Raw genomic sequence first — 15,716 nt, forward strand, 5'->3', positions numbered from 1 at the left:
CAAAAATGGGGAGGGGGAATGCTGTGGGATAATGCTCTTGTACATGGTATAGATTTGGTTTAATAAAATGTTGATTGGTCAGTAGCCAGGCAGGAAGTATAGGTGGGACAACCAGACTAGGAGAATTTTGGAAAGAAGAAGGGCAGAGTAAGGAGTCACCGGCCAGATATAGGGGAAGTAAGAGGAGCATGTCAGACTGAGAAAAGTTACCAAACCACATGACTAAACATAGATAAGAATTATGGGTTAATTTAAGTGTAAGAGCTAGTTAGAAATAAGGCTGAGTTACCCGCCGAGCATTTATAAGTTATACTAAGCCTCTAAGTCAATTATTTGGGAAGCAGCTGCTGGGTATCTGGGAACAGCCAGACAGGAGAGAAACTTCTGCGTACTCTTAGCCCTCAATGTCTATACCACACGCCTCTCTTCAATGCTTGGGAAGCTATGCAGAAGAGGAGGAAAGACTCTAAGAGCCAAGGTGATAAGCAAGGAAACTACATTTTCCAGACACAATAGGGCTAATGAACAGTGAACCCAGATATATGACAGCATGCACAAGACCCATACAAGTTCAAACCATACAAAATTACAACACAAACAAGGGGAAGTGGACACAATGTGTCACCTCTAACCAAGAAGGTGTGTGCAATTGGAGAGGGACAACAGTTTTCTTCACTTGAGTAGCAATGGGTACATCTAACACATTCCAGGACAGGTGGCATGCTGAGGAATAGTAGCAGGCCAATGTAAAAGGACTCCATATTTTGTTTTATTTTATTGTGTGTGTGTGTGTGTGTGTGTGTGTGTGTGTGTGAGAGAGAGAGAGAGAGAGAGAGAGAGAGAGAGAGAGAGAGAGAAATTGATTTTTGTTTGGGTTTGATTTTTTTAAGAGAAAGAATATGAAATTGAGTGAGTAGTGGGGGAGGGAAAGAATATGAACAAAATACGATATAATTTTTATAAAAAATTAAAACTGAGAAGTTGTTTAAATATGAAGCAAAATTTCAGTTGAGAGACTTCTGTGCATGAAATAGAAAATTTGAGGACTAGCAACAGCTGTGGCAAGTAATTGAGAAAAGTGCTAATTCTAGAAATAAGCATTAAAGAGATTTGAAAATTATTTACTTGTAATAAGAGCTCTTAAGATTTGTAAAAGAGCTGCTGGTGTAGGTGGTGCTACTTATCATAAAGTGAAATCTGTTGCTGAATTGATGCTTCAAAATATATTAACAAATCCAAATGGGAGATGGGCTCTTGAGGGACTGTTCCCCTCCCTGGGGAGCTACTGGCAGTTACAGTTGCTGGAGGAGAGTGTCTAAGTTTGAGTTTCTATTTCTATGATAAAACATCACGACCAAATCAGCTTGGAAGGAAAGGTTTTATTTCATCTTACAATTCTCAAGTCACATTCCATCACTGAGAGAAGTCAGGGCAGGAACTCAAGGCAGGATCCTGGATACAGGAACTAGAGCAGAGACCATGGAAGAATGCTGCTTCCTAGCTTGTGCACTGTGATGTGCATGCATACACACACAGCACGGAGTATGGGGATTAGGTGGGAAGCAGAAAGAGTCCAGTTAAATAGGAGGTAGACAAGAGAAGATAATGAGAGGAAACATGATTCAAGTACAATATACACATGGATGAAATCATAAAAATTTAATCAATAAAATGGTCATTGGTTGACTGAAGTTAGTGAATTGACAGGAATATTGACTACTAAAACTGATAAACAATGAAAGACTGTAGCTGGAGAATTTTCTCACCGGGTCCCGCCAAACCCCAGCCGTCCGACAGCCCACTTATAAAATAAACACACAGATGCTTATATTATTTAAACTGTTTGGCCTAATGGCTCAGACTTCTAGCTATCTAATTCTTACATCTTATATTAATCCATTTCTATAAATCTATACCTTGCCATGTGGCTCATGGCTTACCGGCATCTTCACATGCTGCTTGTCATGGCGGGGGCTGGCAGTGTCTCCTTCCGCCTTCCTGTTCTCTCAATTCTCCTCTCTGTTAGTCCCGCCTATACTTCCTGCCTGGCCACTGGCCAATCAGTGTTTTATTTATTGACAAATCAGAGCAACAGATTTGACATACAGACCATCCCACAGCAAAAGACAAATACAAATGTTTAGTACAGCTAAAATACAATTCATTGTGTAAGAGTAGAGTGAGCATTTCTTCACACACTCGCGCACACACACAAATAAAAACAAAAACCTAAGATTGCCTTTTATGGTTATCTCTGTAGGAACTACTAACAATTTTATTTCGAATGAAGTAGCTTCATGCTCAAAATTTATAAATCCATTTGTAAGTAAAATAAAATTGATATACAGAATCATGATGATAATGACTAATTTTGTGCGAGGGTAGTAAACATAATGGTGAGTTAAAGTATTTTAAAAATGTTATTTGGAGGAGAGAAGCATAATCACAGCTAAATTTCCTATAAACCTTACATTTGAAGATGAGGTCAAAATACTAATTAACTTTGGAATTGCACTATCCAATATGTTAGATAATAGCCCCAAGTAAGGATTTAAACACGCATTTTCATTAGTTTAAAAATCTATAATACATCATTTAATTCCTTTACCTCTGACAAGTAAGCACTTAAAATATTTGGCTCTTGAACAGATCAGCCTTCCAAGATAGTGGTGGTCAACTGTGAGAGACACAGCTAAACTAGTTTATTACATAAATATCCTGTAAATGGGTAGTGAAAAGATTAAAGCACAAAAGCAAATGAATGAAGAATATAATTAACACAAATCTAAATGCAAACATATAATGCCTTGACATTACTATAAATTTGAAAGCAGGTAAAAATTGCAGTGTTATATCAGTAAATATAAGTATGTAGTTAGGAAATATGTATACTGTATATAGTAACAACTCTACAAAAATGGATTAAAAAGTAAACAATTGAATTTTTATGAAAGAACTATAGGGCTCTTTTATTAAATTTTATCTAATTTCCATATTTTCTCCATTATACGAATATTCTTTTAAAATTTTTTTATTTTATGTATATGTGGTGACTGAGTATGTTTCTATACACCACATGTGCTCAGGAGCCCATGTATGATTGAAGAGGACATCAGATCCTCTGAACTGGAGTTACAGACAGTTATGAGCTGCCATGTGAGGGCTAGGAACTGAACTCAGGTTCTCTGCAAGAGAACTCTTTTTATTTATTTATTTTTTATTTTATAATTTAATTTAATTCTACATATCAGCCACAAATTTCCTTGTTCTCCCCCCTCCCGCCACCCCACCCTACCCCGCCTTCCCCCCAGCACATCCACCATTCCCATCTCCTCCAGGGCAAAGATTCCCCTGAGGATTGAGTTCAACCTGGTGAGCCATCACTCCAGCCCCTATAAAAAATTCTTTAGTGAACAGAAAAATGTTATATTTAAGCTATATAAAATATTATAAAATTAGAGTAGAAATACTGCCTGGCCTTTGAAATATTTTCTGATGTCAGGGTTACATAGCTATTTCAAGAGAAAATTAAAATAATATGTAAAGTTGACATATGAGAGGCCTGCATATAAAGTACACATATGTACATATACTAATATAAGTAGAAAATGGACTTAGATTAGTATCAAATACAAAGAAGACTATTGATGAGATGATGGAAATTCTAAGAACATGCTATTAGTATTTAAATTTTTTAAAAAGAACAATTATTACTGTGACTCCTTTTGTTTTCAAAAGTTGTATTTGAACTGCTTTCAAGATGTGTGCTTATTTGTTTGTGAGTCCAGGGCCTTATATCTTCTACTGCTGTTAAAATAATTCCTGGAAAGGATTTAGGAAAAATAATATTTCATACCTTATATAAAAGAAAATTCATTTCCCTGATGACTAAGTATGTTGAACAATTTTTCAGTGTATTTCAGCTATTTGAGATTCTTCTGTTAAGAATTCTCTGTTTAGATCTGTATCCCATCTTTTAATTGGATTATTTGGTATTTTGATGTCTAGTTTCTTGAGCTCTTTAAATATTTTGGAGATCAGCCCTCTGTCAGATGCGGGGTTGGTGAAGATCTTTTCCCATGCTGTAGGCTGCTGTTTTGTCTTACTGACAGTGTCCTTTGCCTTATAGAAGGTTTCTTCAGTTTCAGGAGGTCCACCATTTATTAATTGTTGATCTCAGTGTCTGTGCAAAATGACTCTGAGATACCATCTTATACCTGTCAGAATGGCTAAGATCAAAAACACTTATGACAGCTTATGTTGGAGAGGATGTGAAGTAAGGTGAACATTCCTCCACTGCTGGTGAGAGTGAAAACTTATACAACTACTTTGCAAATCAGTATGGCGGTTTCTCAGAAAAATGGGAATCAATATACCTTAAGACCCAGCTATACCAGTCTTGGGCATATACCCAAAGGATGCTCAATCACACCACAAAGACATTTGCTCAACTATGTTCATAGCAACATTATTCATAATAGCCAGAACATAGAAACAACCTAGATGCCCCTCAAACCAAAGAATGAATAAGGAAAATGTGGTACATTTACACAATGGAATATTATTCAGCTGTAAAAAAAAAAAAAATGACCTCGTGAAATTTACAGGCAAATGGCTGGAACTAGAAAAAAATCATTCTGAGTGAGGTAACCCAGACCCAGAAAGACAAACATGGCATGTACTCACTCATAAATGGACATTAGGAGTAAAGTACAGGAAAAACAACCTACAATCCACAGCCCCAGAGAGGCTAGATAACAAACAGGACCCAAAGAAGGATGCATGGATTTCCCTGGGAAGGGGAAATAGAAGAGATTTCCTGGGCAAACTGGGGGCAAGGATGAGGAAATGAGGGCGATGAGAACTGGAGGGAGTGGGTTGGGCAGGTTGGATGCAGGAGGTGGGCTGGGGGCAAGACAGAGAGGAAAGTAAAGAAAGAGACACCCTGATGGTGGGGAGGTGGCATTTCAGGGTTAGAGAGAAGCTTGGTGCCAGGGAAACTCCCAGGAATCCACAAGGATGACCCTAGCTAAGACTCCTAGCAATAATGGAGAGGGTGCCTGAACTGGCCTTCTCCTGTAACCAGATTGGTGACTACCCTAATGGTCATCAGAGATACTCTATCCAGCAACTGAAGGAAGCAGATGCAGAGATTCACAGCCAAGCACTGGGCCAAGTTCCCAGAGTCCTCCTGAAGAAAGGGAAGAGGGATTGTATGAGCTAGGGTGGTCAAGGTCATGAAGGAGGAACCCACAGAGACAGCTAACCTGAGCTCCTGGGAGCTCATGGACTCTGAACCTGATAGGAGCCTACATGGGACCGACCCAGGCCCTCTGCCTGTGTGTGACAGTTGTGTAGCTTGGTCTGTTTGTAAGGCTCTTAGCAATGAGATCAGGACCTGTCCCTGGTGCTTAGCTGGCTTTTGGGAACCTGTTCCCCATGCTGGATTACCTCAAACAGCCTTGACACGGCGGGGGGGGGGGGGGGGGGGGGGGGGGGGGGGGCTCGGTCCTACCTCAACTTGATGTGTCATGCTTTGTTCAAGCCTATGGGAGGACTGCTCCTTTCTGAATGGAGAAGGAGGAGTGGATGTTGAGGGTGGTAGATGGCAGTGTGTGAGGGGGAACGGGAGGAGAGGAGGGAGGGGAAACTGTGGTTGGTATGTAAAATAACTGAAAAATGTTAATTAAATAAAATTAAATTTAAAGAAAGAAAATTCATAAATTTTGTATTTATAAACCATCATGAAGTTCCCATGCAGCTAATGGCTACTGAACATACTCCTCACCTATTTCAGCAAGTCAATGTTCTAATAATTGTTACAAATTAATATTTTTTAAAATTGAGTTTGTAGTTTTGTTTCCACAGTACTTTACTAGTATTTTGTATTTCCTTATGGCCTCTAAGTTTTAGGGCATGGATTATTACAAATTTTATTTTGTAGTTGGCTAAGCAGGTAAAATATGTATAGCACTGATATAAAAACATCTTTGAAATTATTAAACCTGTTAATTACTATATAAAATACTATATAAAACGTAAGTTTGTAGGATAACAGAACAATTAGGTCTGAGACTTTACAGTTCATCTAAATGAGGGAGGAGCTTCCATCTCACACTTGTATCAGCTTCTTCATGAACACTTCCCAGCTCCTGTTCCTTCGAAAGTTCTAAAAATACCTACACAGGAGACAAAGCAGGAACATGATTACTGGGCTGTCCGTTGTCCTCCAAACCAACAGGGAAGACCCATGCTCCTTTCATGAAATTTATATCGATGACACAAAGTCAAACATGTTGACTCACTTTGTCCAGTGTACACTGAGAGAGGCTGTATTCTTCCAGGTTAAAGCTATTCTTCACTGAAAAACAGATTAATCAATAAAAGACATGAGCATAGAATTACAGTTTATTGTCAAGAAAAATTTCAAAGTCATATACACAAAAATGAAATTATTAAAATGAATAAAAGATAAATTGAATAAATAAATGGAGGACAGAGCAATGCCATGAAGTATATATGGAGTTCACATAGGAGGAGTCATGTAGGGTTTCTACAGATTAAGTGCTGGATTTGAAGGGTTTTAGTAAATTTTTTCAAATAGAGGTTGCATTAACAAAAAGTTAATATGAATGCATACCAAATTCATCTTAGTACTGGGATTTTCTCATACTGTATTTTGCTAATCTTTGCTATTTAGTGCATATGTCTTCGGGAAATATGTATTTTCTTTGAGGAATCACACCATTGATGAAAATGTTCTTACATATGATGAAGATTTCACTGCATACTCTTTGAGAGGACCCAATCAATATTCCCTTCAGTGGTCATCTACATTATCAGGTCTCCACTGGGGACATCAGGAGATCAACATGACAGTTGTCATTAGATTCAGATACTCACTTGTTTGAAGTTTACCACTTATATAGTGGGAATCTTCAGTGTGAGAGGCACTCGTAGATGCCAGTCACAGAACAGTAAGGGGAAAAGACAAAAAAAAACCTTGGCCTTTGTGCGTTTCAGCAGGAGAAATGTGGGCATTATATTCATATGCATTTAAATGCATACTAAAATAAATGGTAAGTGAAACTATGGAGAAAAATCAAAACAAAACAAAAACTTACCACATACTCTTTTTATATAAAACCATTGAGGAAGTTATAGTAATAATTTGATAATTTAACAGAATCCTAAAAATATGAAGAAGCAACAACCTAAATATTTAGGAAACATAATTTCAAAAAGAAGAATGAGCAAGTGCAGAGTCCCAGAGCAAGAGTATATTTGACTGGCAACAATTAGGAAGAGCCAAGAAGCCAGCTGTTAAGAATGGACACAAGCAGAGATTAATATGATCTCAAGGACAATGACGCACTGTTCTGGGCACTTAGCCAAATAACTCCTTTACTCCTAATGACCTTGCAGAGAGGACACTGATAATGTCCATCACTATAGATAAGCTATATAAAAATGCAGGGATTGGGTAATTTTATCTAATGTCTCCCAGCTAGCAAGCAGCAGCACTGTGATGGGAACCCAGAAAGACTAGCTTCAGGGTTAGAGCATTACAGCAAATTACACAATGATGATCTGCTTCTGGGAACGATCTAGCTAGCTGAGAATAAGACAGACAAACAGATGGATAGGGTTAGTAGCAAGAGGAGTTCTAAGCAATCAAAGAATGACCTTAGCTGTCATTGAGTAACAGAAAGTTAAGTCCATCAGCACAGATAGAACAATGTTGGTAAATGGTTCCTATTGCTTTCACCTCATCAGTAATCTGAGCACATCAGTGAGGGAGGAGGTGGGATGTGGGGTAAGAAGAGTGAAGCAATCACTTAGGGTACTTGATAAATGGAATATAAACACAGACAAGGCAGGCCATGGTCATGCTTTTTCCTGTGTTAATACGGATGTGAAAGGAGAAGAGCTAAGCTCCACTGTGTTTCCTCTACAGCTCCAGTCCCCACTGCAGATGAACCTCCTTCCAGAGAGCTGGATTCATCACCATTAGAATTCTTAAAATCAACACCCAGCAGGGCCTATTTATAAATGTATTGCACATCTACCCTTCATTAAATTATTCTCTAAGTCCTTCAAAAGTTTGTCCTTACCTGCTTCTAGTTTATGAAAGGCCTGAGACAGAGGATAAACATCTGTTATGGGTAGCTTGTAGGTCAACAAGGAGAAATACCTGGGAATAGGAACACATTGTATTCAACCTGTGTTTCAAGGTGGGAATGATAAACATCAGAATAAATCTTTGTATCATCAACTATTTCTTTTTAAAAATAAAATTGGGCCAGGCAGTGGTGGCTCAGCCAAGTGGTGGTGGTGCACCCCTTTAATCCCAGCACTCAGGGAGACAGAGCCAGATGGATCTCTGTGAGTTCGAGGCCAGCCTGGTCTACAGAGTGAGATCCAGGACAGGCACCAAAACTACACAGAGAAACCCTGTCTCAAAAAACCAAAAGTAAATAAATAAGTTAATTAATTAATTAATTAATTAATTAATTAATTAATTAAAATAAAATTGGCACAAGGTAATATATAGGTTAAATGTGAAACCAAGTTATTTACCAATAAAAACTTGAAGTAACTGAAGAGAACTGGCTGTTGTTACATCTCTAGTAACAGCAGAGTATTACTATTTATATTCTTACATAGCCCATTTAACTCAAACTGTTTTCTTGTTAGAATAGAAATTCTAAACTACATCCTTAGACCAGTCCAAATTAGTCTGGAAAATAACTTCAAATGAGTTCAGTATTTGTCACCCTAAAGCTAACTCCTGATCAGAGATCTGAGGCTGAGGAGAAGGCAGGAAAGTTGTGGAAAGATTTCAAAGCCCTGGAGCCTCTAAGGAGCAGCCTGGTCTAGGGTATTTTCCTTTCTGGTGCTGCTTCCAACGGCACCCTTTGCCACTGCCTCAATTCGCTCCCAGATTAACAGTGCAGTGTTCCCACGTGGCAGTAAGACTGAGCAGACCTCCAGGGCTGGCTGTCTTCAGACCAGACTCCCCTCTTCCTTTCTCACCATTCATTATATTCCCGTGTGTGTGTGTGTGTGTGTAATATATATATACATATATTATATATATATATGTATCTTTAACTAGTGATACTGAAAGTTTAAGAGTAAGAGCAGAGCAGGTTTTGGAATATACCTTAGATAATCATTACATTTATAGTGTGAAGATGAGAGTAACAGTTTTGTGTCTTGTTTCTCTGATGTGTTTACCTCTCAAATTTTAAATTCAGTTGCTGCTTTATCATCTTGTCCTGCTCCTAATAACACACAGGTACACACACACACACACACACACACACACACACACACACACACACACAAAACAAGTGTACATATGCATGTGCACATACATACACTCCTGCATAGTCTCCATTTTGAATCAAGAAAATTCTATTAAAGAAAGACCCTTCATCTTTGTTTGCTATTTTCTGGAGGAAGAGACACGAGTTTCTGTGTAGTTTGCAAATCTCTTATCATCTGGAAGACTCAACATACCTCTTTTTGAGGTCCCTGACTATTACTGTGTTGCTCAATCAGTAGTGTTAGCACAGAGCTAACAGAAACCACAGAGTGTGGAAAGCATACATAATTCTCCACCATTAACAGCTCTCTTCACCTTTCCTGATGTGCGGCCTGTGGGAACAGTTTCAGAATCTCCCCATGGACTAATGGCACTTGAGAAGTTTCATTCACTTTTAGTTCTAGAATGTAATCCTTGCCAAACTTCTTTTTCAGGTGCTGGATTGAACCAATGCATCTATGAGTAGGAAGAACATGATGAGGGAAAAAAAAAAACATTGTCATTAAATTTTTGTATTCTTAAATGTCAGAGATAGCAGAAATGGTGTCAGTGCGGAAGGCAAAGTGAAGGAACTAGCTGCTAACAGTGAGTTGCTCTTTCTACAGGCAATCCTAAATCAGGCTCTGGAAAGACACCCACCTCAGCCTTCCAGACACCATGATGGCCACTCGGTCACACAGAGCCTCAGCCTCAGCCAGGTCATGGGTAGTCAAGAGGACACCCTTCTCCTTGTCTTTAACAGCTGCCTGGATTGCCTGCCTGGAGTGAGCAAAAATTAATAGAATGAATTTAAAACCAAAAGTAAAGAACAATAGGAAAGATAAAGAAAGTGGGAAAATATATAGATAGAATACAGTTTACAAATCATATTCATGTATTCAGAAACACCAGGGAAATAAATGCTGACTACTTTTTTTTTAATACAGAGAATTTTTTTTAATATTTTAGGTATGTCCATGGTATTACAATTAAACTTTAAAAAGAAGCTTCCTTGTCTTTTATAAATGCTAACCAAAATAATGATGAATAAAAAGATTTGCTGCTTCATACTTCCTTTAATAGAAGCTGCAAAAGGAAATGGGTTGAGAAATAGAAATAGATGAAAAGAAAGTTGGCCTTCTAGTAACAATGATTGAAACTGAGTGATAGGTATAATGGAGTCATAAATAAGTCTTTCAACACTTGCATTAAATAGTGATAACAAAGGTTTATTTTAAATGGGAGAGAATACTGGATAATCATGAATATGAAATTAAATCAGGGGTTTTATTAGTCAAAAGGGTGATTCACATGCAAGAAATGGGAAAATACTAAACTGATATAAGTTAGATAAGTAAATTTGGCAGATGTGGAAACAAGGAAATTATGTCAGTAAGATGAGGGTCTTTAGGAAAACAGTCTAAGCAGTAAAATAAATTGTTACAGAATTCTGAATAATTAAAATACAAAATTAAAATTATTATTAAGCCCAAAACTGCAGAATGTGGAGCATTTTGGATTATCCACTTGTTAAACATTTGCTTTCCTAATAACATGAACTATCTCTGTAGATAGAGTTTGTGTCTTGAGTGTCACCTAAAGGTCCATATACCTAAGGTATTGGTCCCCAGATGGTGCCATTAGGGGGTGATAGAATCTTTGAGTTGAGGTCTAGGTGGATGCTTTCAGGACATCAGAGCCTCTGTAGGGGATTCTGGTGCCTCAGTGTCTTTCTCATGCTCTTGCTCCTTGACTTATAAAGTGACCAGAGCTATCATGTGTTCCTGCCACAGCATGCTACCTGACCACAGCCTCAGAGCAACGAAGTCAACCAAATATGGACTTAAAGCCACAAAACTTCAAGCTCAAACAAATCTTTGCTCTTGGTAAGTTGATTGCCTGAAATATTTGCTACAACAGCAGCTGATATGATGTTAGTACATACCAGATTTGTATCACTATGATAAAATGCCTAGTATAATCAACTCAAATGGAGAAGTTTATTTTGCATTTAAATTTCAGATATTCTAAGCCATGGTTGAATAGATCCATTGCCTTGAACCTGTGGGAAGGCAGAACACCATGGTAGTGAATGCCACAGGGGAAAAACGACTGCTTTCTTCAGGACCAGAGGCCCAATGTCTTCTTCAAGGTCATCTTAGCTTCCCTACACTAGGCTCTACCTCCTAAGGGTGCTAGCTAGCACCTCTTAGTAGCACTATTGTCTGAGGAGCAAACCTTCAACAAATGGGCCTTTAAAGAACATTTATTGCCCAAGCTATAGCCCCTAACTAATACAATTTCCCCTGCTTCAGGAATCAGTGGATTTGTTGCAGTTTTACATGTTTACCATTGTGGGTGGGGCTGGGACGTATAAGAATGCTCACCACATTTGCTGCTTCCCAGACACATCTAAGCCTGTAGAGGGTTCATCCAGAATCAGGACAGATGAATTTCCCAGGATGCTCAGCACAAAGCACAGCTGCAATGCAGGAGAAAAAAAAGTCCCCTGTTTGCTTCCATACCACATAAGCCCTCAAAAGAACACTGGATACCACACATACCTTTCTAGTGTCTCCTGCAGCTAGTTTCTGCACTAGGACATTCAGCTGGTCATGTAGTTTAAAAGCATTCACTAATCTGATAGAAAATAAGATGCAAATATCACACTAAGAGAAAACTTAGAGAAAAAGAAATCACCCATAATTATAAGAATATTGGAGAGAAGTATAGCACTACTGTTCTCCAAATTCGAATCATGATTTAAAAAAAAGTGGTTTCATTTTTTTTTGCCTCCTGAAATAGTTTTTTCATTATAATTCTGAATGAGAAACTAAACTGATGTTTATTCCATTTTCTCACTAGAAACCTGAAAACAGTGATTATTCATGAGAATAGACTTACTCATTCTTTGTCAACTAATTTATTCAATGATTTTTAGGCTCTCACACTGAGTATGTGGAGAGTCAGGTGTTGTCTCTCATTTCTGTTCGACCACCAATGATCTGAAAAGGTAGAAATGCCTTTCCACTCCTGTTCCTCATTAGTAAATTCATTGTGAGTAGTGCCTCCCCACCTCTTGACAAAAAGGAAGGACACAGCCCTTCTGCTATACCTTGAAATGGCAATGACAGCATCCTCCTTCCTCAGCCCTTTAACAGCAGCATACAGCTCCAGGTGCTCTTTCACTGTCAGGATGGGCCACAGCACGTTCTCCTGAGGACAGTATCCAAACTTGACTGTGCCATCACCATGGAAACCCACAGCTGAGCTAAATCCTTTCAGTTCCACCTAGAAGAGGAAGCAGCTTCACTGATGGTATGTGAGGCCTTTTCTCCACACAATCTAGAAACTGACATGCAGCTGGTAAACACCTGAACTATTAAAACAACAAGAACATTTGTATCACAGAAAACAATGAAATCTGCTAATATATGAGCATTATTTCACATGTGAGTGGGGTAGCAAAGATGTACAAATTCAGGTGGTACCTAAGAACCTGTGGTGTATAACAGGTATTTGGCTCCTGGTAACATTCCAATTCCTATTATAAACTTTTAAATATCATCCAAAACAATAAAAGGAAAAATATGTATATCCAAAATATCAATAAAAGTCTTACAAATATATAACCTATATTTATTATGACTATTTTTTTGAAATGGAAACAATTTCTTAATTTTTTATTACCTCTCCAGCTGCTGGCTTTGTGATCCCAGCTATCATTCTAATAGAGGAACTTTTACCAGCACCATTGGGTCCTAACAATCCCAAAATTTCACCTGAAAGAAAGAATAAGATTATCAATTTGGGAAATGAAATGCAGGTTTATAGTTTTTCAGTGAAATCTTGAGAGGTCTTTAAAATTCTCAACTAGGTAATTCTAACTTAAAACATATACAATATATGTCATGAAAACATATTAGTTAATTCTCATCATTTAAATTTTATTAAAAGCATATTAATTTCACATTGACACATCAGCCCCCCAAGATTTTCTATTTCCATTATTTCCCATAGTGTGTGTGTACCTGTGTGTCCATGCAAAAGATTTCTAGACCCTAGAAGGCTGGAACACTATTCTTACACCAAAAATAAACCACATGTACCCAAACTACCATGATATTTCATCTGAACTGATGTAAATCGCCCCTTCTAAAATTCAAACACAAATATCAGTATGTAATTCTATACAAAATATGAACTGTGTGCTAACAACCCTCTAATGACATTCTACTGACCTGGTGCAAACTGCATCATTCTTGCTGATTTAAGGAACTGTGCCTAGTCCAACCCTGCTTGACTTCATCCCTCCTTCCCACACACAGATGCATCTGCTGGCCTCTTTGCTTTAAACTCAACCAATCCAAATGTTCCACTGTATCTAAATCTTTGCCATTGCTGTGCCTATCTTCTTGTCACATAGATATTGACTTAAATGTCATTGTTCAAGTAAAGCCTTCCCTTGTTCTAATCAAACACAGTTCCATGTCACTCACATTATTTCACAAGGTTCAGTGCTCCGCATAGAATTTATGTAATATTTGATATTTTTATTGACAAGTTATTTTTATGGACTCCTTAGAATGCAAAATCCACAAGGGCAGGAAGTTTCCTGATTTTCCCTAGAACAGTCCCTTATAACTAAAAAAATATATATATCTACATTGAACAAATAAAGGAATTAAGGCTATAGCAAGTGAAATTATGCCTTATGTTCATTCCTAAAAATAAATGGTTAATGGCTTGCTGTGTGGCACACCTGTCATCCAATCTACTCAAAAGGCTGAGGCAGGAGGATCACAAGTTCAAGACCTGCCTGAACTACAGAGTAGGTTCAAAAGTTTATACTTGGCAACTTAGTGAGATTCTGCCTCAATACAAGAAGTAAAGAGAAAGCTAAGAATGCCACCCAGTGGTAGAATACTTATTTGCCTGACACACATGAGGCTCTGGGTTCTATTCTCCAATACCACAAAAGTCAATTAGTCAAAAAACTTTAAACAATAAATTTAAGAAGTGGTTGTTCCAAACCTTTATTAACACAAAAAGAGATGTTTCTTGCTGCTACTTTCTTTGTCCTCTTTGAAAAGCAATTTTTCTTCTGTCCTGCGTACTCTTTGTGCAGACCATTAGCAATTATGACTGGTCTCTAGAAGAGATAGAAATGAGGTTTTCCTCTAAATTCCAGAGGTATTATGTTCTTATATTCTCATGACGTTTACCACAGATCAAATCATGCTCTGAGTTGAGAGTAATCATTACCATTGCTACCAATATAAGACACATTAATTAACTTACAGTGTCTCTGGCTTCCTAACACACTATGGAAGTACCTGAACACCATGGAAGACAACTCACCATTTTGGCAGAAGGGAACTGACTGCATTGGAGAATATAGCACCTGCCTAGCATTCATGAAGCATGGTTGACTCTCCCGGTCTCTATTAAGCATTTTACCCCAAATATTATATTCTTCAACTTATAAGGTCTTGTTTTGTTCTAAAATTATAATTCTAGTTGGGTTTCTCTCTATAGACCAGGCTGGCCTTGAACTCACAGAGCTCCTCCTGCCTCTGCCTCCCAAGTTCTGGGATTAAAAGCATGCACCACCACTGCCCAGCAAAATCATTGTGTTTTAATTTCATTTAGTTTCCAGAACCTTCTGGGGTAACTGCATATTTAGGGATGTAGCAAACGTCACACTTTCAAAGTTAAAATCAACATATCAAGCTTTTTTCTGAACAGTTCTTGTATGATTTCAGTAGCATCCATGCTTTCAAACCTCATTTGAATTTGAAGTGCTCAAGGCAGCCGACGTCCTTATTCTTTCTGCTTGAACATCTTCGTCTTCATCTTCACCTATCCATTCCTCTGGATTTAGTTGAACACTTAGACTTTGTGGAGATATCCTGTGGAAAACAGTTGAGTTGTACATTGTTTTCTAGTTGCTAAAACTTAGTTTCCTGGTGATTTTACCAGTTTTCTTTTTTTCTAATAGACTGGTGGTGATTGTCATTGTTCATGTAACTTCAGAACCCCTCTCTCTGTGTTGTTGCTATCCTTCCAGCACCTTTGACCTTTGAAGCCAGTACTTATCAGCAATATCATCAAGTATTGCCCCTCCCCTCCTAAAATTCAAGTCACTTTTACTGCCAATGGTCACTACAGCCCCACCCTAGTCACATCAGATATTTGTTTCAGCATCTTTTGCCGCTCACACTTTCCACAGCCCACATGTAAAACTCCATCAATTCAGTTGTAAATTATTATCTCTTCTTTCCACCTCTTCTATGCGAGGCTGAATATCACCTTTTATGGGAGAATGATAGCATACTTGGAAAATCTTTACATATTTGAGAAATTGAAGTATCTCTCTACTGGTTAGTGGCAGGTTTTATTTCTT

General features: G+C 38.0%; 1 protein-coding gene across 1 annotated transcript in view; it reads right to left on the reverse strand.

Annotated features, from left to right (window-relative positions):
* Positions 1-5,507: 5,507 nt before the first annotated feature.
* Positions 5,508-15,716, reverse strand: part of Abca6 (ATP binding cassette subfamily A member 6) — a 64,194-nt gene continuing 53,985 nt past the window's right edge. The window contains exons 28-38 of the mRNA XM_059269794.1: positions 15,096-15,222; positions 14,345-14,462; positions 13,001-13,092; positions 12,426-12,601; positions 11,875-11,950; positions 11,698-11,792; positions 9,971-10,090; positions 9,647-9,787; positions 8,115-8,194; positions 6,306-6,361; positions 5,508-6,179 (exon numbers count right to left, since the gene is read on the reverse strand). Coding sequence (XP_059125777.1) covers positions 6,078-6,179; positions 6,306-6,361; positions 8,115-8,194; positions 9,647-9,787; positions 9,971-10,090; positions 11,698-11,792; positions 11,875-11,950; positions 12,426-12,601; positions 13,001-13,092; positions 14,345-14,462; positions 15,096-15,222 — 1,183 coding nt within the window. The 3' untranslated portion in view covers positions 5,508-6,077. The remainder of the gene's footprint in view (positions 6,180-6,305; positions 6,362-8,114; positions 8,195-9,646; positions 9,788-9,970; positions 10,091-11,697; positions 11,793-11,874; positions 11,951-12,425; positions 12,602-13,000; positions 13,093-14,344; positions 14,463-15,095; positions 15,223-15,716) is intronic.

Source organism: Peromyscus eremicus, chromosome 8a (assembly GCF_949786415.1).
Source record: "Peromyscus eremicus chromosome 8a, PerEre_H2_v1, whole genome shotgun sequence".
NCBI lineage: Eukaryota > Metazoa > Chordata > Mammalia > Rodentia > Cricetidae > Peromyscus > Peromyscus eremicus.